The sequence below is a fragment of the Manis pentadactyla genome, chromosome 16 (assembly GCF_030020395.1).
Source record: "Manis pentadactyla isolate mManPen7 chromosome 16, mManPen7.hap1, whole genome shotgun sequence".
In the NCBI taxonomy this organism is placed as follows: Eukaryota; Metazoa; Chordata; class Mammalia; order Pholidota; family Manidae; genus Manis; species Manis pentadactyla.
Window position 1 is genome coordinate 41,368,282 of NC_080034.1, and position 20,381 is coordinate 41,388,662.

At 41.4% G+C, this 20,381-nt stretch overlaps 1 protein-coding gene across 9 annotated transcripts in view; it reads left to right on the forward strand.

Annotated features, from left to right (window-relative positions):
• Window positions 1-20,381, forward strand: part of CEP63 (centrosomal protein 63) — a 103,550-nt gene that overhangs the window by 7,612 nt on the left and 75,557 nt on the right. For all 9 annotated transcript variants that reach the window (XM_057494026.1, XM_036875444.2, XM_057494027.1 and 6 more), the window contains 2 exons: window positions 9,393-9,453; window positions 10,388-10,565. In XM_057494026.1, the coding sequence (XP_057350009.1) occupies window positions 9,410-9,453; window positions 10,388-10,565 (222 nt within the window). In that variant the 5' untranslated portion in view covers window positions 9,393-9,409. The remainder of the gene's footprint in view (window positions 1-9,392; window positions 9,454-10,387; window positions 10,566-20,381) is intronic.

Below are 20,381 nucleotides of genomic sequence, written 5' to 3' on the forward strand. Positions count from 1 at the left end.
GAATTCTTTATTGAATAAAGGAATCCCCTTCTCAGAGCAATAAATATATAGGTGAGGCATTAGGACAGTGGGGCCGAGCCTTCACAGCACAGTCTTTGGGAAGTACCTAGAGACTCATTCAGTGTAGAGTCTTTGAAGGCCTGGCAGAAAGAAATCTGTCAGGTCTGAGAACTGATGTGACATTGGTTAACTTTTTGAAGATTTGTGATAAGAGGTGAGAAACTTAGAGCAGGTACTACTTGCTGGCACTTCCAAATTTTAGGGGGGCCTTTTTTCTCTCCCTCTCACCTTCCTTTCTTTATGGTGTGTCTCCCTTTCCATAGCAGTCTGTTCTGTCTCCCTTCCCTGCTCGCTTTGCTGGACACTCTTCTCTGTAGTTCTCCAGCTCTGACCAGTGTGCATAGGAGGGTAGATAAAAGGGAGGGGGATTCAGAGAAGGTCAGCCCAAAGCATCCAGCATGTGCCATGTTGAAATGCCATAGGAGGCTCTGGAGCTGCAGGGATGCATAAAATCGGTTTTCTGTCCTTGTGGGATGATAGTAAGGAAAAAGGGTGGTGTAATTTCCAGTGTGGTGTAATTTCCAGTGTGGTGTAACTCCTCTGAAAGAGCCCAGGAGTAGGAGCGATGATGTGCAGAGGAGGGAGGTTCCACTAGCTGCCTTTTAGGGGAGGGCGGGTTTTCTAGTAAGTGTCATGGACCTGTCACCTCCAGGGTGAGTAGGATCTCCATGATGGACCAAGGAGGTCAAGCTCAGGGCATTTAATCTTTTTATAATATCTTTTGAAAATAGCAAAGAGTTACATCCTTCCTCTGGCATGTGTGACCACTAATTTCTTTTTCTCGTTTTGTAAGGGGGTTTGTGACAGTGTCCCACAGCTTCTAGCACTTGATCTCCACCCCTGGCCCACCCTTACTTTAGGAAGTAGGGATACAACAGTGAAGTAGTTGGTTTCAGTCACGCAGGGAGCGTGTCAACAGCAATTCTGATCATTTTAAGTTATTTTAGTCTGAAATGTATTTGGTTCTAATGTCCTTGAGATGATATCCCGTGACTGCTTCACAGCCACTTCTACTAAGAAGTGCTGCATTCTCAGTGATACTTGTGTGCTTACATTCACATTCTTTTTTTGTAGATAATTATTTTTTATTGAAGGGTAGTTGACACACAGTATTACATTACATTAGTTTCAGGTGTACAACATAGTGATTCAACATTTATATACATGACAATTCTAGGTACCAGCTATCACCATACCAAGCTGTTACAATATCTTGACTATATTCATTACATCCTGGTTACTTATTATTTTACCATTGGAAGTATATACTTTTTTTTTTTATGAGAGCATCTCTCATATTTATTGATAAAATGGTTGGTAACAATAAAATTCTGTATAGGGAAGTCAATGCTCAATGCACAATCATTAATCCACCCCAAGCCTAATTTTCGTCAGTCTCCAATCTTCTGAGGCATAACAAACAAGTTCTTACATGGAGAACAAATTCTTACATAATGAATAAGTTACATAGTGAACAGTACAAGGGCAGTCATCACAGAAACTTTCAGTTTTGCTCATGCATTATGAACTATAAACAGTCAGTACAAATATGAATATTCATTTGGTTTTTATATTTGATTTATATGTGGTTACCACATTTCTCTCTTTATTATTATTATTTTTAATAAAATGCTGAAGTGGTAGGTAGATACAAGATAAAGGTAGAAAACATAGTTTAGTGTTGTAAGAGAGCAAATGTAGATGATCAGGTGTGTGCCTGTAGACTATGTGTTAATCCAAGCTAGACAAGGGCAATAAAATATCCACGTATGCAGAAGATTTCTCTCAGAACAGGGGGGGTGAGGTTCTAAGCCTCACCTCTGTTGATCCCCAATTTCTCACCTGATGACCCCCCTGCGACTGTGCCTGTCTTAGGTTGTTCCTCCCTTGAGGAATCTTACCTGTCTCTGGCTAACCAGTCATCTTCCGGGGCCATACAGGGAAATGTAAAGTTGGTAAGTGAGAGAGAAGCCTTATTTTTTGAAATGGTTAGCTTTTTATTTCTTTGCATATTTATGCCCTGTGGCTTCTATGTCCAGCATTTGTCTTGAGGTATCTTTACCACTTGGAAGAATTATGATACTCGGAAAATTTGATATGAGGCACGAATTCTATTTAAGGGTTGTAATTAGGAAGGAAGAAGAAAAGCTATCGAAGTAGCAGGCGGCAGAAAACATGGGAAGATTGATTATTTCTTTGACATATCTTCTTGTAGAGTAACTTCAGCATGTATAGGTTTTAAGCTACTACTTAAATTGCGCACACACATTAACATGATAGGAGTATAGTTACATAACCAAAGCATACCTGTAATTACCAGCCATCTGCAGTGAAACCAAGAAAACCAGTTAGGCACCTTAGGCATTTGTGAAAACTTATCTATGATATGGTGGATATTGTCCAACTGAACTTGAACAGTCTGAGAGAAATCAGACTAATTAAAATAACCCATTCCTGGGGAATGTTCACATCCCTTATGTTCTTTTAACAGTAAATAGTGTGTAGTTGTAAGATTTTGGAGCTCTACAATTTGCACTTCTCCTAATTCTTGATTGAGTTCCAACAGTATAGATCCAGTCAAATTTGTTGTTTTACTGTATGCACAGGCCAGCTTAGATATCTCCTTCCTCATTCCCATGGCAAGTCCAGGAGCTGGTGGGATGAGTGCATCTACAGCTGTAGCAGTGCGTGGATCTTTGTCGGGGTTTTTTGATGATCATCTTCTGGCATGAGTCTTCCAGAGAGTGCTGATGTTGGAAGTTCTTTTTCATATCGTATCTTAGTTCATTTTCGGGGTAGCCCAATTAGGCTTTGATCCTCTGTATAAACACAAACAGACCCTTTGTCTACACTTTTATATGCCCTTTATACTCTTGTGTAGAACTCATTGGACGTTACCACACAGGAACTGCCCTTTTTTTTTTTCTTGGTATCACTAATCTACACTTACATGACAAATATTATGTTTACTAGGCTTTCCCCTATACCAGATCCCCCCCTATAAACCCCTTTATAGTCACTGTCCATCAGCATAGCAAAGTGTTGTAGAATCACTACTTGCCTTCTCTGTGTTGTGCAGCCCTCCCTTTTCTCCTACCCCCCCCATGCATGCTAATCTTAATACCCCCCAATTCTCCCCCTCCTTATCCCTCCCTACCCACCCATCCTTCCCAGTCCCTTTCCCTTTGGTACCTGTTAGTCCATTCTTCAGTTCTGTGATTCTGCTGCTGTTTTGTTCCTTCAGTTTTTCCTTTGTTCTTATATTCCACAGATAAGTGAAATCATTTGATATTTCTCTTTCTCCGCTTGGCTTGTTTCACTGAGCACAATACCCTCCAGCTCCATCCATGTTGCTGCAAATGGTTGGATTTGCCCTTTTCTTATGGCTGAGTAGTATTCCATTGTGTATATGTACCACATCTTCTTTATCCATTCATCTATCGATGGACATTTAGGTTGCTTCCAATTCTTGGCTATTGTGAATAGTTCTGCGATAAACATAGGGGTGCACTGATCTTTCTCATACTTGATTGCTGCATTCTTAGGGTAAATTCCTAGGAGTGCAATTCCTCGGTCAAATGGTAGGTCTGTTTTGAGCATTTTGATGTACCTCCATACTGCTTTCCACAATGGTTGAACTAACTTACATTCCCACCAGCAGTGTAGGAGGGTTCCCCTTTCTCCACAGCCTCGCCAACATTTGTTGTTGTTTGTCTTTTGGATGGCAGCCATCCTTACTGGTGTGAGGTGATACCTCATTGTAGTTTTGATTTGCATTTCTCTGATAATTAGCGATGTGGAGCATCTTTTCATGTGTCTGTTGGCCATCTGTATTTCTTTTTTTAAGAACTGTCTGTTCAGTTCCTGTGCCCATTTTTTAATTGGGTTATTTGTTTTTTGTTTGTTGAGGCGTGTGAGCTCTTTATATATTCTGGACGTCAAGCCTTTATCAGATGTGTCATTTTCAAATATATTCTCCCATACTGTAGGGTTCCTTTTTGTTCTATTGATGGTGTCTTTTGCTGTACAGAAGCTTTTCAGCTTAATATAGTCCCACTTATTCATTTTTGCTGTTGTTTTCCTTGCCCGGGGAGATATGTTCAAGAAGAGGTCACTCATGTTTATGTCTAAGAGGTTTTTGCCTATGTTTTCTTCCAAGAGTTTAATGGTTTCATGACTTACATTCAGGTCTTTGATCCATTTTGAGTTTACTTTTGTATATGGGGTTAGACCATGGTCCAGTTTCATTCTCCTACATGTAGCTGTCCAGTTTTGCCAGCACCATCTGTTGAAGAGACTGTCATTTCGCCATTGTATGTCCATGGCTCCTTTATCAAATATTAATTGACCATATATGTCTGGGTTAATGTCTGGATTCTCTAGTCTGTTCCATTGGTCTGTGGCTCTGCTCTTGTGCCAGTACCTAATTGTCTTGATTACTATGGCTTTATAGTAGAGCTTGAAGTTGGGGAGTGAGATCCCCCCTACTTTATTCTTCTTTCTCCGGATTGCTTTGGCTATTCGGGGTCTTTGGTGTTTCCATATGAATTTTTGAATTATTTGTTCCAGTTCATTGAAGAATGTCGCTGGTAGTTTCATAGGGATTGCATCAAATCTGTATATTGCTTTGGGCAGGATGGCCATTTTGACGATACTAATTCTTCCTAGCCACGAGTATGGGATGAGTGTCCATCTGTTAGTGTCCCCTTTAATTTCTCTTAAGAGTGACTTGTAGTTTTCAGAGTATAAGTCTTTCACTTCTTTGGTTAGGTTTATTCCTAGGTATTTTATTTTTTTTGATGCAATTGTGAATTGAGTTGTTTTCCTGATTTCTCTTTCTGTTGGTTCATTGTTAGTGTGTAGGAAAGCCACAGATTTCTGTGTGTTGATTTTGTATCCTGCAACTTTGCTGTATTCCGATATCAGTTCTAGTAGTGTTGGGGTGGAGTCTTTAGGGTTTTTTATGTACAGTATCATGTCATCTGCAAATAGTGACAGTTTAACTTCTTCTTTACCAATCTGGATTCCTTGTATTTCTTTGTTTTGTCTGATTACCGTGGCTAGGACCTCCAGTACTATGTTAAATAACAGTGGAGAGAGTGGGCATCCCTGTCTAGTTCCCAATCACAGAGGAAATGCTTTTAGCTTCTCGCTGTTCAATATAATGTTGGCTGTGGGTTTATCATAGATGGCCTTTATTATGTTGAGGTACTTGCCCTCTATTCCCATTTTGCTGAGAGTTTTTAACATGAATGGATGTTGAACTTTGTCAAATGCTTTTTCAGTATCTATGGAGATGATCATGTGGTTTTTGTCTTTCTTTTTGTTGATGTGGTGGATGATGTTGATGGACTTTCGAATGTTGTACCATCCTTGCATCCCTGGGATGAATCCCACTTGCTCATGGTGTATGATCCTTTTGATGTATTTTTGAATTCAGTTTGCTAATGTTTTGTTGAGTATTTTTGCATCTACGTTCATCAGGGATATTGGTCTGTAGTTTTCTTTTTTGGTGGGGTCTTGGCTGGTTTTGGTGTTAGGGTGATGTTAGCTTCATAGAATGAGTTTGGGAGTATCCCCTCCTCCTCTGTTTTTTGGAAAACTCTAAGGAGAATGGGTATTATGTCTTCCCTGTATGTCTGATAAAATTCCGAGGTAAATCCATCTGGCCCGGGGGTTTTGTTCTTTGGTAGTTTTTTGATTACCGCTTCAATTTCGTTGCTGGTAATTGGTTTGTTTAACTTTTGTGTTTCTTCCTTGGTCAGTCTTAGAAGGTTGTATTTTTCTAGGAAGTTGTCCATTTCTCCTAGGTTTTCCAGCTTGTTAGCATATAGGTTTTCATAGTAGTCTCTAATAATTCTTTGTATTTCTGTGGGGTCCGTCGTGATTTTTCCTTTCTCGTTTCTGATACTGTTGATTTGTGTTGACTCTCTTTTCTTCTTAATAAGTCTGGCTAGAGGCTTATCTATTTTGTTTATTTTCTTGAAGAACCAGCTCTTGGTTTCATTGATTTTTGCTATTGTTTTATTCCTCTCAATTTTATTTATTTCTCCTCTGATCTTTATTGTGTCCCTCCTGCTGACCTTAGGCCTCATCTGTTCTTTTTCCAATTTCGATAATTGTGACATTAGACCATTCATTTGGGATTGTTCTTCCTTTTTTAAATATGCTTGGATTGCTATATACTTTCCTCTTAAGACTGCTTTTGCTGCGTCCCACAGAAGTTGGGGCTTAGTGTTGTTGTTGTCATTTGTTTCCATATATTGCTGGATCTCCATTTTGATTTGGTCATTGATCCATTGATTATTTAGGAGCGTGTTGTTAAGCCTCCATGTGTTTGTGAGCTTCTTTGCTTTCTTTGTACAGTTTATTTCTAGTTTTATGCCTTTGTGGTCTGAAAAGTTGGTTGGTAGGATTTCAATCTTTTGGAATTTTCTGAGGCTCTTTTTGTGGCCTAGTATGTGGTCTATTCTGGAGAATGTTCCATGTGCACTTGAGAAGAATGTATATCCTGTTGCTTTTGGATGTAAAGTTCTATAGATGTCTATTAGGTCCATCTGCTCTACTGTGTTCAGTGCTTCCATGTCCTTACTTATTTTCTGCCCAGTGGATCTATCCTTTGGGGTGAGTGGTGTGTTGAAGTCTCCTAAAATGAATTCATTGCAGTCTATTTCCCCCTTTAGTTCTGTTAGTATTTGTTTCACATATGCTGGTGCTCCTGTGTTGGGTGCATATATATTTAGAATGGTTATATCCTCTTGTTGGACTGAGCCCTTTATCATTATGTAGTGTCCTTCTTTATCTCTTGTTACTTTCTTTGTTTTGAAGTCTATTTTGTCTGATATTAGTACTGCAACCCCTGCTTTCTTCTCACTGTTGTTTGCTTGTAATATGTTTTTCCATCCCTTGACTTTTAGTCTGTACATGTCTTTGGGTTTGAGGTGAGTTTTTTGTAAGCAGCATATAGATGGGTCTTGCTTTTTTATCCATTCTATTACTCTGTGTCTTTTGATTGGTGCATTCAGCCCATTAACATTTAGGGTGACTATTGAAAGATATGTACTTATTACCATTGCAGGCTTTAAATTCGTGGTTACCAAAGGTTCAAGGTTAGCCTCTTTAGTATCTTACTGCCTAACTTAGCTCGCTTATTGAGCTGTTATGTACACTGTCTGGAGAATCTTTTCTTCTCTCCCTTCTTATTCCTCCTCCTCGATTCTTCATATGTTGGGTGTTTTGTGCTGTGCTCTTTCTAGGAGTGCTCCCATCTAGAGCAGTCCCTGTAAGATGTTCTGTAGAGGTGGTTTGTGGGAAGCAAATTCCCTCAGCTTTTGTTTGTCTGGGAATTGTTTAATCCCACCGTCATATTTGAATGATAGTCGTGCTGGATACAGTATCCTTGGTTCAAGGCCCTTCTGTTTCATTGTATTAAATATATCATGCCATTCTCTTCTGGCCTGTAGGGTTTCTGTCGAGAAGTCTGACGTTAGCCTGATGGGTTTTCCTTTTTAGGTGACCTTTTTCTCTCTAGCTGCCTTTAAAACTCTTTCCTTGTCCTTTATCTTTGCCATTTTAATTATTATGTGTCTTGGTGTTGTCCTCCTTGGATCCTTTCTGTTGGGGGTTCTGTGCATTTCCGTGGTCTGTTCGATTATTTCCTCCCCCCGTCTGGGGAAGTTTTCAGCAATTATTTCTTCTCAGATACTTTCCATCTCTTTTCCTCTCTCTTCTTCTTCTGGAACCCCTATAATACGGATATTGTTCCTTTTGGATTGGTCACACAGTTCTCTTAACATTGTTTCATTCCTGGAGATCCTTTTATCTCTCTCTATGTCAGCTTCTATGCGTTCCTGTTTTCTGGTTTCAATTCCATCAATGGCCTCTTGCATCCTATCCATTCTGCTTATAAACCCTTCCAGGGTTTGTTTCATTTCTGCGATCTCCTTTCTGGTATCTGTGATCTCCCTCTGGACTTCATCCCGTTTCTCTTGCATATTTCTGTGCATCTCTGTCAGCATGTTTATGATTTTTATTTTGAATTCTTTGTCAGGAAGACTGGTTAGGTCTGTCTCCTTCTCTGGTGTTGTCTCTGTGATCTTTGTCTGCCTGTAGCTTTGCCTTTTAATGGTGGTAGGAATAGTTTGCAGAGCTGGGACGAGTGACAGCTGGAAGAACTTCCCTTCTTGTTGGTTTGTGGCCTTCCTCTCCTGGGAGAACAGCGACCTCTAGTGGCTTGTGCTGGGTATCTGCGCACAGACAGGGCTTCTGCTTCCTGCCCGGCTGCTATGGAGTTTATCTGTGCTGTTGCTGTGGGCGTGGCCTGGCTCGGGCAGCTGCCCCAAAGTGGTGGAGTCGCGTTGGAGGGGGAGCGGCCGGGAGGCTATTTATCTCCGTTAGGGGCCTCCGTGCACCCTGCAGCCCAGGGGATTAGGGTGCCCAGAGATCCCCAGATTCCCTACCTCTGGATTAAGTGTCCCGCCCTACCCCTTTAAGACTTCCAAAAAGCAACCGCCAAAACAAAACAACGACCACAAAAAAAAAAAAAAAATGGTGGCCGCTCGTTTTTCTTTATTCAGGCATCTGCTCACCGGTCTTGCTGCCCTGTTTCCCTAGTATTGGGGTCCCTATCCCTTTAAGACTGCCAAAAAGCGCTCGCCAAAACAAAACAGAAAAAAAAGAGAAAAAAGAAAATGGTCGCTCGCTTTTCTGGTGTCCTCCAGCACCAGGCCACCAGTACCCACTCACTGTTCTTGCTGCCCTGTTTCCCTAGTATTGGGGGCCCTTTTCCTTTAAGACTTCCAAAAAGCGCTCGCCAAAAAAAAAAAGAGAGTGAAAAAAAAAAAATGGTCGCTCCCTTTTCTTATGCCCTCTGGCTCCCAGCCTCCGGTGCCCACTCACTGTTCTTGCTGCCCTGTTTTCCTAGTATCCAGGGCCCTGCACTCTGGCCCGGATGGCTGGGGCTGGGTGTTCGGCAGTCCTGGGCTCCGTCTCCCTCCCGCTCTGCCTGCTCTTCTCCCGCCGGGAGCTGGGGGGATGGGCGCTCGGGTCCCGCCGGGCCGGGGCTTGTGTCTTACCCCCTTCGCGAGGCGCTGGGTTCTCTCAGGTGCGAATGTGGTCTGGATATTGTCCTGTGTCCTCTGGTCTTTATTCTAGGAAGGGTTGTCTTTGTTATATTTTCATAGATATATGTGGTTTTGGGAGGAGATTTCCGCTGCTCTACTCATGCCGCCATCTTCCGCCCCTCCATCTGCATTCACATTCTTAAGTTTGTAAGTTGGAATGTTATTGCTTGGAAAATGAAATTTATCCTGACTCATTTTTTGCTTTCCCAGTTGCCAGAACAAAGGGGATGGAGGCTTTGTTGGAAGGAATTCAAAATCGGAGACGTGATGAGTAAGTTCACTTTTGACCCCAAGCTTCTCACTGAGTTTAAAAAGCAAAAATCTGAGTTATGCCTCTGACCATCTTGTGCTTTGGGTGTAGAAGCAAAAGTGTTGAGCAAAAGCTAAGCTGATGCACGTCATGTTTGTGGACAGCATCATTCTTAGGGTGTTTGCCTCATCTCAGCAGTGTCAAGCTGGGTGGATGCTTGCTCTCATCCCACTTTGTTTTCTCCTCTTACAAAGCAAAATTAGAAGTACAGGGGTTTTGTGACACTAAGAACAAGGCTTTTTTTAAAAAGTGTGTAAGCCATTAGTAGTTACAACTCTCTGTGGCCATGCCTGGAAACCTCTTTGAATCCAGTACATCCATGTCTACTTCTGTTTCCACCTGTGCAATGTCTGGCATCTCCTGAAACTTGGAAGGACATCAGTTAAGTTTATAATAAAGTAGGTTAAGTACGTTTCTAATAATAAGGTGGGAAGAAATGGTTGAAATAATTCTGGCTTAAGCATGAATTTCTTGAAGCAGCTCTTAAATTGCATTATCATTTTCCCAATAGCCTACTTGCTTCCAAGGCTTTTTGTTTTGGCTAGCTGAGAATGTGACGAGCTTGCCCGGATTCTTCCTGAAGGTTTCCTAAACATTGCAAAAGAGCTAGTTGTTGGTTGTGGAAGTCTCATCTATAAGCCAGACTCAAAACATCATGTGTGTTTGACCACGTGACCACAGCTTTAGGCTGGCTATTAGAAGAGGACAGAATATTCTGTGGAATAAGTAATCACATTAAAAGGAAAGGTTCAGAAATCCTATTTTTTGCTTCTGATAGTTTGTTAACTTTGTTCAACCTCAGGTAGGTTTACAGCTGCTATATTTTTACATGTGAAAGATGGAAAGCCACTTGAACATATGTTCTGTGTTTTTAAGAGTCTCTTCTTATTTATAGGGAATTTTTGACATCCTGTGAGGCAGAACTACAGGAGCTCATGAAACAGATTGACATAATGGTGGCTCATAAAAAGTCTGAATGGGAAGGGCAGACGCATGCTCTGGAAGCTTGCTTGGATATCCGTGAATGGGAACTTAAAACTCTCAGGAGTCAGTTGGATATGAATCACAAAGAGGTAAAGCAGTTAATTGATTCCTCTTCCTGATATTTTGACCTTGCCTTTTTATATTAAAAGTGTTTCTTAAATATTTGTTGAAGAAAGTATTTGTGTGTCAAGTTCATTTCTACAGTTGACCCTTAAATAACACGGAAGTGAGACGTACCAACCCCCTTTGCAGTTGAAAATCTGTATATGACATCTGACTCCCCCACAACTTAACTTTTATTAGCTTACTGTTGACCGGAAGCCTTACTGGTAAAATAAGTGGTCGATTAACATAGTTTGTGTTATATGAACTCTATACAGTGTTTTTACAATAAAGTAACAATAAGGACAATGTTATTAAGAATATAAGGAAAATGCACTTAAGAGTACTGTATTATTTATTGAAAAAAAGTTGCGTTTAATTGGACCTACACAGTTCAAACCTGTGTCTTTTAACTCTGGTGGTTTCTTTTTGAAGAAAAATCTATTGTGAAAATATATAAGGTTATTAATACTTATCTCAGGGCCATGCTGTCTTGTTCACATATTACACATGCATAACTTTTTAAAGAAAATGTAAAGGTTGTCACATGATCTTTGTATGGCCTTCATCCTGTTACATGTCCATATTAACTTCACCAAGATTAGCAAATGGTGTTTTTGGCCTCATTGTATGGCTGGTGTAAAAAAGTTAAGCTCCAAATTCAATAATTTACCTCTTTTGGTTAAATACAAAACAAAACTCAGGAAATTCTTTTAAAAAATTTATATTTGCCTTTGTTGAAAATTAGGGGAAAAGAGGAAAATAAAAATTACTTGTAATCCCATCACCCATAATTATTGGTGATTTCAGAGAAATGTTTAATAGTATGTACTGACTGACTTCTCATTATTTTGCTGGTAGGGTAAAAAGTACACTGACTATTGGAAAGGAAGCAGAAAGCATTTATATGCACAGGAACTGCTTCTAGATTTCTGGCGTGATATCAATCTCAAAAGAACTGGAAGAATTGTAGGGAACACCAGCCCCAGGCCCGCTCTTGGGACTTTCGTGCCAGTAGGCTCCCCGCTCAGTAGTGCTATTACTCAGCTCATTTGAGTACATGGCCCTCAGTAACCCACGTGAAGGTTGTGTGAGGGTCATTTACAAAAGTAGTTTAGAAATCTGTCATGCAAGGAAAGACTGACATTTGATAAAAGTGTTTTTATGCCTGTCAAGAGAATCTCTAAGTGGTTGGCCATTTACACTTTAGGTCAAAGCAGTACATGCTAATATTGACTGTGTCAAATTTAGGTTTTAGTGAATGCCAATTGATAAACTGGAATTTATTTTAAAATTTGGGTAGATCTTTGAGAATGTATTTTAAAATTATATCGTGTAAATGTATAGAAGGTGGTGAAAAAGTACATGGAATGATAGCATATTTGAATTTAGGTGCGGTCAATGCCCCTTGTGTGATAAGCTACTTTAGCTACCATTTCTTTATTTCTCCTAGGGCAAAACAGAAGTCTGTTCAGTAAATTAAATTGATAGTAGTTTCCTAGTTAAGAAAAACACTGTATATATAGATATCTAAGTGTTTTATTTTGTTAGATACCCATTAAATTCCCATGTGTGTAATGATGAGAATATTTAGTCACTCTGAGACTATTTGAACTTGTTCCAGGAGCTTGGATTTGATGTCAAGGACATTACTGCTATTACTAAATACCTTAAAGAGAAAGGGATTGGATAAAAGGGTATCTCACCGCGACTCTCCTTACCCCAGAACGACTCAGGAGACACGGCCCACGCAAGAGATTTTATTATCTGAAAGAGAAAGTGGCTACCGAGAGAGGGAGGGGAGGGAAGGGGAGGGGAGGGGAGGCGAGGCTTCTATTCAGTAATATAATGTGTTTGGCGTTGGCGATAGAGCTGCCCTTGTTGAGGAGTCCCCGTTATTTCCACATTGCTGCATGGGACAGCAGGATATGGAAAGCATATTTAGAATCAGTATAGATGGTAAGAGAGGACCCCTGCGCCAAAGTGAAGGATCGGGTAAGGGCAATCAGTTCTGCTTGTTGGTTTGTAGTGTTAGGAAGTAAGGGCTTTGCCTCGATAGTTTTGTCCAGAGAGACAATGGCATATCCAAAGGCCCATTGAACACCCTCGTGGATAAAGGAACTGCCATCAGTAAACCAAGTATATGTGGCCTGTCTTTTTCAAACTGGAGTGCTGCATCCTTAGGATAAATTCCTAGAAGTGGAATTCCTGGGTCAAATGCTATTTCTATTTTGAGCTTTTTGAGGAACCTCCATACTGCTTTCCACAATGGTTGAACTAATTTGCATTCCCACCAGCAGTATAGGAGGGTTCACCTTTCTCCGCAACCTCACCAACATTTGTTGTTGTTTGTCTTTTGGATGGTGGCGATCCTTACTGGTGTGAGGTGATATCTCATTTTGGTTTTAATTTGCATTTCTCTGATGACAAGCGATGTGGAGCATCTTTTCATGTGTCTGTTGGCCATCTGAATTTCTTCTTTGGAGAACTGTCTATTCAGCTCCTCTGCCCATTTTTTAATTGGATTATTTGCTATTTGTTTGTTGAGGTGCGTGAGCTCTTTATATATTTTGGATGTTAACCCTTTATTGGATCTGTCATTTATGAATATATTCTCCCATACTGTAGGGAACCTTTTTGTTTTATTAATGGTGTCCTTTGCTGTACAGAAGCTTTTCAGCTTGATATAGTCTCACTTGTTCACTTTTGCTTTTGTTTCCCTTGCCCGGGGAGATATGTTCATGAAGAAGTCGCTCATGTTTATGTCCAAGAGATTTTTGCCAATGTTTTTTTCTAAGAGTTTTATGGTTTCATGACTTACATTCAGGTCTTGGATCCATTTCGAATTTACTTTTGTGTATGGGCTTAGACAGTGATCCAGTTTCATTCTCTTACATGTAGCTGTCCAGTTTCGTCAGCACCGTCTGTTGAAGAGACTGTCATTTCCCCATTGTATGTCCATGGCTCCTTTATCGAATATTAATTGACCATAAATGTTTGGGTTAATATCTGGGGTCTCTATTCTGTTCCACTGGTCTGTGGCTCTGTTCTTGTGCCAGTACCAAACTGTCTTGATTACTGTGGCTTTGTAATAGAGCTTGAAGTTGGGGAGCGAGATCTCCCCCACTTAATTCTTCTCAGGATTGTTTTGGCTATTCAGAATCTTTGGTGTTTCCATATGAATTTTTGAACTATTTGTTCTAGTTCATTGAAGAATGTTGGTAATTTGATAGGGATTACATCAAATCTGTATATTGCTTTCGGCAGGATGGCCATTTTGACAATATTAATTCTTCCTAGCCAGGAGCATGGGATGAGTTTCCATTTGTTAGTGTCCTCTTTAATTTCTCTTAAGAGTGTCTTATAGTTTTAAGAGTATATGTCTTTCACTTCCTTGGTAAGGTTTATTCCTAAGTATTTTATTCTTTTTGATGCAGTTGTGAATGGAATTGTTTTCCTGATTTCTCTATTAGTTCATTGTTAGTGTATAGAAAAGCCACAGATTTCTGTCTGTTAATTTTGTATCCTGCAACCTTGCTGTATTCCGATATCAGTTCTAGTAGTTTTGGAGTGGAGTCTTTAGGGTTTTTTATATACAATATCATGTCATCTGCAAATAGTGACAGTTTGACTTCTTCTTTGCCAATTTGGATTGGTTGTATTTCTTTGTTTTGTCTGATTGCCGTGGCTAGGACCTCCAGTACTATGTTGAATAACAGTGGGGAGAGTGGGCATCCCTGTCTTGTTCCCTATCTCAGAGGAAAAGCTTTCAGCTTTTCACTGTTCAGTATGATGTTAGCTGTGGGTTTATCATATATAGCCTTTATTATGTTGAGGTACCTGCCCTCTATACCCATTTTGTTGAGAGTTTTTATCATGAATGGATGTTGAATTTTGTCGAATGCTTTTTCAGCATCTATGGAGATGATCATGTGGTTTTTGTCCTTATTGTTGATGTGGTGGATGATGTTGATGGATTTTCGAATGTTGTACCATCCTTGCATCCCTGGGATGAATCCCACTTGGTCATGGTGTGTGAGCCTTTTGATGTATTTTTGAATTCTGTTTGCTAATATTTTGTTGAGTATTTTTGCATCTACGTTCATCAGGGATATTGGTCTGTAGTTTTCTTTTTTGGTGGGGTCTTTGCCTGGTTTTGGTATTAAGGTGATGTTGGCTTCATAGAATGAGTTTGGGAGTATTCCCTCCTCTTCTATTTTTTGGAAAACTTTAAGGAGAATGGGAATTATATCTTCTCTGTATGTCTGATAAAATTCCGAGGTCAATCCATCTGGCCCGGGGGGTTTTGTTCTTGGGTAGTTTTTTGATTACTGCTTCAGTTTCTTTGCTGGTAATTGGTTTGTTTAACTTTTGTGTTTCTTCCTTGGTCAGTCTTAGAAGGTTGTATTTTTCTAGGAAGTTGTCCATTTCTCCTAGGTTTTCCAGCTTGTTAGCATATAGGTTTTCATAGTAGTCTCTAATAATTCTTTGTATTTCTGTGGGGTCCGTCGTGATGTTTCCTTTCTCGTTTCTGATTCTGTTGATGTGTGTTGATTCTCTTTTTCTCTTAATAAGTCTGGCTAGAGGCTTATCTATTTTGTTTGTTTTCTCCAAGAACCAGCTCTTGGTTTCATTGATTTTTTTCTATTGTTTTATTCTTCTCAATTTTACTTATTTCTTCTCTGATCTTTATTATGTCCCTCCTTCTGCTGACTCTAGGCCTCATTTGTTCTTCTTTTTCCAATTTTGATAATTGTGACGTTAGACTATTCATTTGAGTTTGTTCTTCCTTCTTTAAATATGACTGGGATGCTATATACTTTCCTCTTAAAACTGCTTTTGCTGCATCCCACAGAAGTTGGGGCTTTGTGTTGTTGTTGTCATTTATTTCCATATATTGCTGGATCTCCATTTTAATTTGGTCATTGATCCATTGACTATTTAGGAGTGTGTCGTTAAGCCTCCATGTGTTTGTGAGCCTTTTTTGCTTTCTTTTTACAATTTATTTCTACTTTTATACCTTTGTGGTCTGAAAAGTTGGTTGGTAGAATTTCAGTGTTTTTGAATTTACTGAGGCTCTTTTTGTGGCCTAGTATGTCATCTATTCTGGAGAATGTTCCATGTGCACTTGAGAAGAATGTATATCCTGTTGCTTTTGGATGTAGAGTTCTGTAGATGTCTATTAGGTCCATCTGTTCTATTGTGTTGTTCAGTGCCTCTGTATCCTTACTTATTTTCTGTCTGGTGGATCTGTCCTTTGGAGTGAATGGTGTGTTGAAGTCTCCTAAAATGAATGCACTGTGTTGTATTTCCTCCTTTAGTTCTGTTAGTATTTGTTTCACATATGCTGGTGCTCCTGTGTTGGTTGCATATATATTTATAATGGTTATATCCTCTTGTTGGACTGAGCCCTTTATCATTATGTAATGTCCTTCTTTATCTCTTGTTACTTTCTTTGTTTTGAAGTCTATTTTGTCTAATACTAGTACTGCAACACCTGCTTTTTTTCTCCTTATTGTTTGCATGAAATATCTTTTTCCATCCCTTGACTTTTAGTCTGTGCATGTCTTTGGGTTTAAGGTGAATCTCTTGTAAGCAGCATATAGATGGGTCTTGTTTTTTTATCCATTCAGTGACTCTGTGTCTTTTGATTGGTGCATTCAGTCCATTTACATTTTGGGTGATTATCGATAGGTATGTACTTATTGCCATTTCAGGCTTTAGATTCGTGGTTACCAAAGGTTCCAGGTTACTTTCCTTACTAAGAGTCTAACTTAACTCACTTAGTATGCTGTTACAAACACTATCTAAAGGTTCTTTTCTATTTCTCCTCCCTTTTCTTCCTCCTTCATTCTTTATATATTAGGTATCAAATTTTGTCTGTCCCTTGATTGACTTTGAAGATAGTTAATTTAATTTTGCCTTTGTTTCGTAATTAGCTGTTCTACTTTCTTTACTGTGGTTTTATTACCTCTGGTGACAGCTATTCTACCTTAGGAACACTTCCATCTATAGCAGTCCCTCCAAAATAGACTGTAGAGATGGTTTGTGGGAGGTAAATTCTCAGCTTTTGCTTATCTGAAAATTGTTTAGTCCCTCCTTCAAATTTAAATGATAATCTTGCCGGATAAAGTAATCTTGGTTCCAGGCCCTTCTGCTTCATGGTATTAAATACATCATGCCACTCCCTTCTGGCCTGTAAGGTTTCTGCTGAGAAGTCTGATGTTAGCCTGATGGGCTTTCCCTTGTATGTGATCTTATTTCTCTCTCTGGCTGCTTTAGCAGTCTGTCCTTATCCTTGATCTTTCCCATTTTAATTATTATGTGTCTTGGTGTTGTCTTCCTTGGGTCCCTTGTGTTGGGAGATCTGTGGATCTCCATGGCCTGAGAGACTATGTCCTTCCCCAGATTGGGGAAGTTTTCAGCAACTACCTCCTCAAAGACACTTTCTATCCCTTTCTCTCTCTGTCTTCTTCTGGTATCCCTATAATGCGAATATTGTTCCGCTTGGATTGGTCATACAGTTCTCTCAGTGTTCTTTCATTCTTAGAGATCCTTTTTTCTCTCTGTGCCTCAACTTCTTTGTATTCCTCTTCTCTAGTTTCTGTTTCATTTATTGTCTCCTCCACCGTATCCAACCTGCTTTTAATACCCTCCATCGTGCTCTTCAGTGATTGGATCTCTGACCTCAATTCATTCCTGAGTTCTTGGATGTCTTTCCGTACCTCAGTTAGAATATTGATGATTTTTATTTTGAACTCCCTTTCAGGAAGAGTCACGAGGTCCGTATCATTTAAATCTTTCTCGGGAGTATTAGTAATTTTACTCTGTACAAGGTTCCTTTGGCATTTCATGGTTGTATATGGCGCCCTCTAGTGTCCAGAAGCTGTAGTCTCTGGAGCGGCTCAGCCCCTGAAGTCGTAGGGGCGCGCTGTTGGTGCCTGGGGGGAGGAAAGAGCTGTTGCCCGCTTCCCAGCTGCTGTGCCTGTTTCCACTGCTTTAATCAGTGGGCGGAGCACACAGTCATAAGTTTTAGTCCCAGAGCAGCCGGATATGGATCCCTGCTTTCCACAAGCGGCCGCAATCCCAGTCTCCCCAGGAACTCTGCCTGTATTAACTTTCCAACCCGGTAGTCATGCGAGTCTCATGAAAGCACCATGAAATGTAGGTTTGTGCTCCCAGCACAGATCTCCGGAGCTAGGTATTCAGCAGTCCCAAGCCTTCCACTCCCTCCCTGCTCCATTTCTCTTCCTCGTGCCGGTGAGCTGGGGTGGGGGAAGGGCTCGGGTCCCACGGAGCCACAGCTCTGGTACGTTACCCCATTTGGTGAGGTCTGCTCTTTTCTCCAGGTGTGTGCAGTCTGACGCCGCTCTCTTTCCTGTTGCTCTCTCAGGATTAGTTGCACCAATTAAGTTTTCTAATTGTATCCAGTTTTAGGAGGAAGCCTCTGTCTCTCCTCTCACGCTGCCATCTTTCATCCCTGTAGACCATTAGGCTTTTTAACTGCCAGTATAGTAGTATTCAAAGGGGAATTGGCTGGTCATCGTAGCCATTTCTATGAAAGTTCCTGGATAATTGGCTGCAGGCCCAGTCAACTCTTGAGGGGCAGCGGGTACTGAGGTTGAGAGGGAAAAGAGGTGGGGTCTTCAAGTCTGAAGGTGGCGGGGGCAGGTGGCGATAGAGGGGGCGAGGGTATCCCAGACTACAGGGTTGACCAAATGGGGTAGCAGAGGAAAAGAGAGGGAGGTGGGTTTGCAGCAGGTTGGAGAGTGAGTAAAAGTGAGATTGAAGGCAAGTCGTGGTTGAGACGAGGTCCAGGAGCGAAAGTAATGGAAGCTCCAACCTTGTGTAATAGGTCTCTTCCCATAAGGGGGATGGGACAACGGGGAATCACCAAAAAGGAGTGAGAGAGGGCAATGCCTCTGAAGATGCAGTGAAGCATGGGAGTTTGTAAAGGTCAATGAGGTGTGCCCTCTACCCCAACTATAGAGGACTGTGAGAGGGAGGTAGGTCCCCAAACCTCCTTCAGGACTGAGTAGGTGGCCCTGGTGTCCAAAAGTAAAGAGATGGGCCTACCCACTACCACAGTGATTACCCTGGGCTCCTGTACAGTGATTGTAGTGGTCGGGTGGAGGAGTCCCAGGCCCCCTCAATCATCAGTTGCCAGACCCAGAAGGTCTATGTGTGTTGTGTTAGAGCTGAATGGCCTGGCACCTCTCGGTGTGCAAGGACAGTCAGCAACCCAGTGTCCCTCCTGATGGCACTTAGGACATGGACCGGGGGGCTTCCAGAGATTTGGGCAGGCTCTGGCCCAATGACCCATTTGACCACATTTGAAGCATGGACCAGGAGGTCCTTCTGGCTGCTGCTTAGGAAATGAGGATACCCGAGCACCAGTGGTTGTTGTAGGTTGAAAGGCCTTAGCCAGCATTTGATATTTTTGTTTATGGGCCTTTTCATCTCTTGCATTATATACTTTGAAGGCCACTGCCAGGACTTCTGCCTGAGGAGTTAAGGGTCCCTTCTCTAGACGTCTAAGTTTAGCTTTAATGTCGGGAAAACTCTGGTCAAAGAAGTAGGTCATTAATTGTGTCCCATCTGCGGTCTCAGGGTCTAGGTTTGTATATTGTAAAAGAGCTTTGGTGAGGCAGTCTAGGAACATAGAGGGATTCTCAGTTTTGTCCTGAATAACCTCTTGGAGTTTTTCATAGTTAATGGCTTTATTGGCTGACTTCCTGAGACCCACCATGAGGCAGATGATGAATTTATCTCGACTGGTGACTCCCCCTGCCATATTATAGTCCCAATTAGAGTCTCAGTCAGGAACCGCCTCAGCACCTATTGGATGAGCTGGAGTAGTTTGGTGAACCTCATCAGCATGAGTTCTAGCCTGTTCCCAGACTCGCCTACGCTCTTCGGGCAAAAGTGTGTTGGATAGGATCTTGTGAATATCATGAAAGGTAAGATCATATGACTGAGTTAGGTACTGGAACTCTTTTATGTAAGTAGCTGGTTTGGAAGTGAAAGAGCCTAATCTTTTCTCAATTTGAGATAGGTCGGAGAGAGAGAGAGAGGCATGCACCCGGATGACACCCTCTGTACCGGCTACTTCTCATAGTGGGGCTAGGATCTGGGTTCGAGAGCGAGTGACTGGAGGGCATGGTAGGGAAACTGGTTGTGGTAGAGGAGGCGGGGTTGTTGCCCTGCCTCTGATGGGAGTTTGTGGTGGTGTGGGAGACTGGGCTGAGGTTGAGAGAGAGGAGGAGAAGGAGGAGGTGCCATGGAGATTTGGGGTCAGTAGGGTGGGGGTTCGGCAGCAGGGTCAAATTCAGAGGACTTGGTGGGAATTGGTGGGTGGTGGGTAAAGTTTTTTAGAGTGAGAAAAAGATGTTGAGGATTGCAAGGGAGACAGAGAGCGGGCTTGGTTCAGAGGTAGGAGAAAGCCTAGATATATGGGATCTCTTTCCATTTGCCCATGCACTCAGAAGTTGTATAAGTCGTGGAGAATTTTAGGATCTAAAAAGCCATTGGGGGGCCATTTAGACTGATTGTCCAAGGAATATCATGGCCAGATCTCATTACAGCAGCAAACAAACTTAAAAGGTTTGAGGTCTGGAGTGAAGTGGGGGGTTTTAAATTATTGAGTAAGCACCCTAGCGGTGAATCTGCAGGAATGGAGGGGCCAGATCCCATGGTGAGAATTAGACCGTTCACAAGTTGCTGAGGCGTCCCAGAGTGGGTCGCGGAGAAGACCACAGTTAGGGGATCATCACCACCTCTAACCAAGTGGTCAAGGCGAAAAC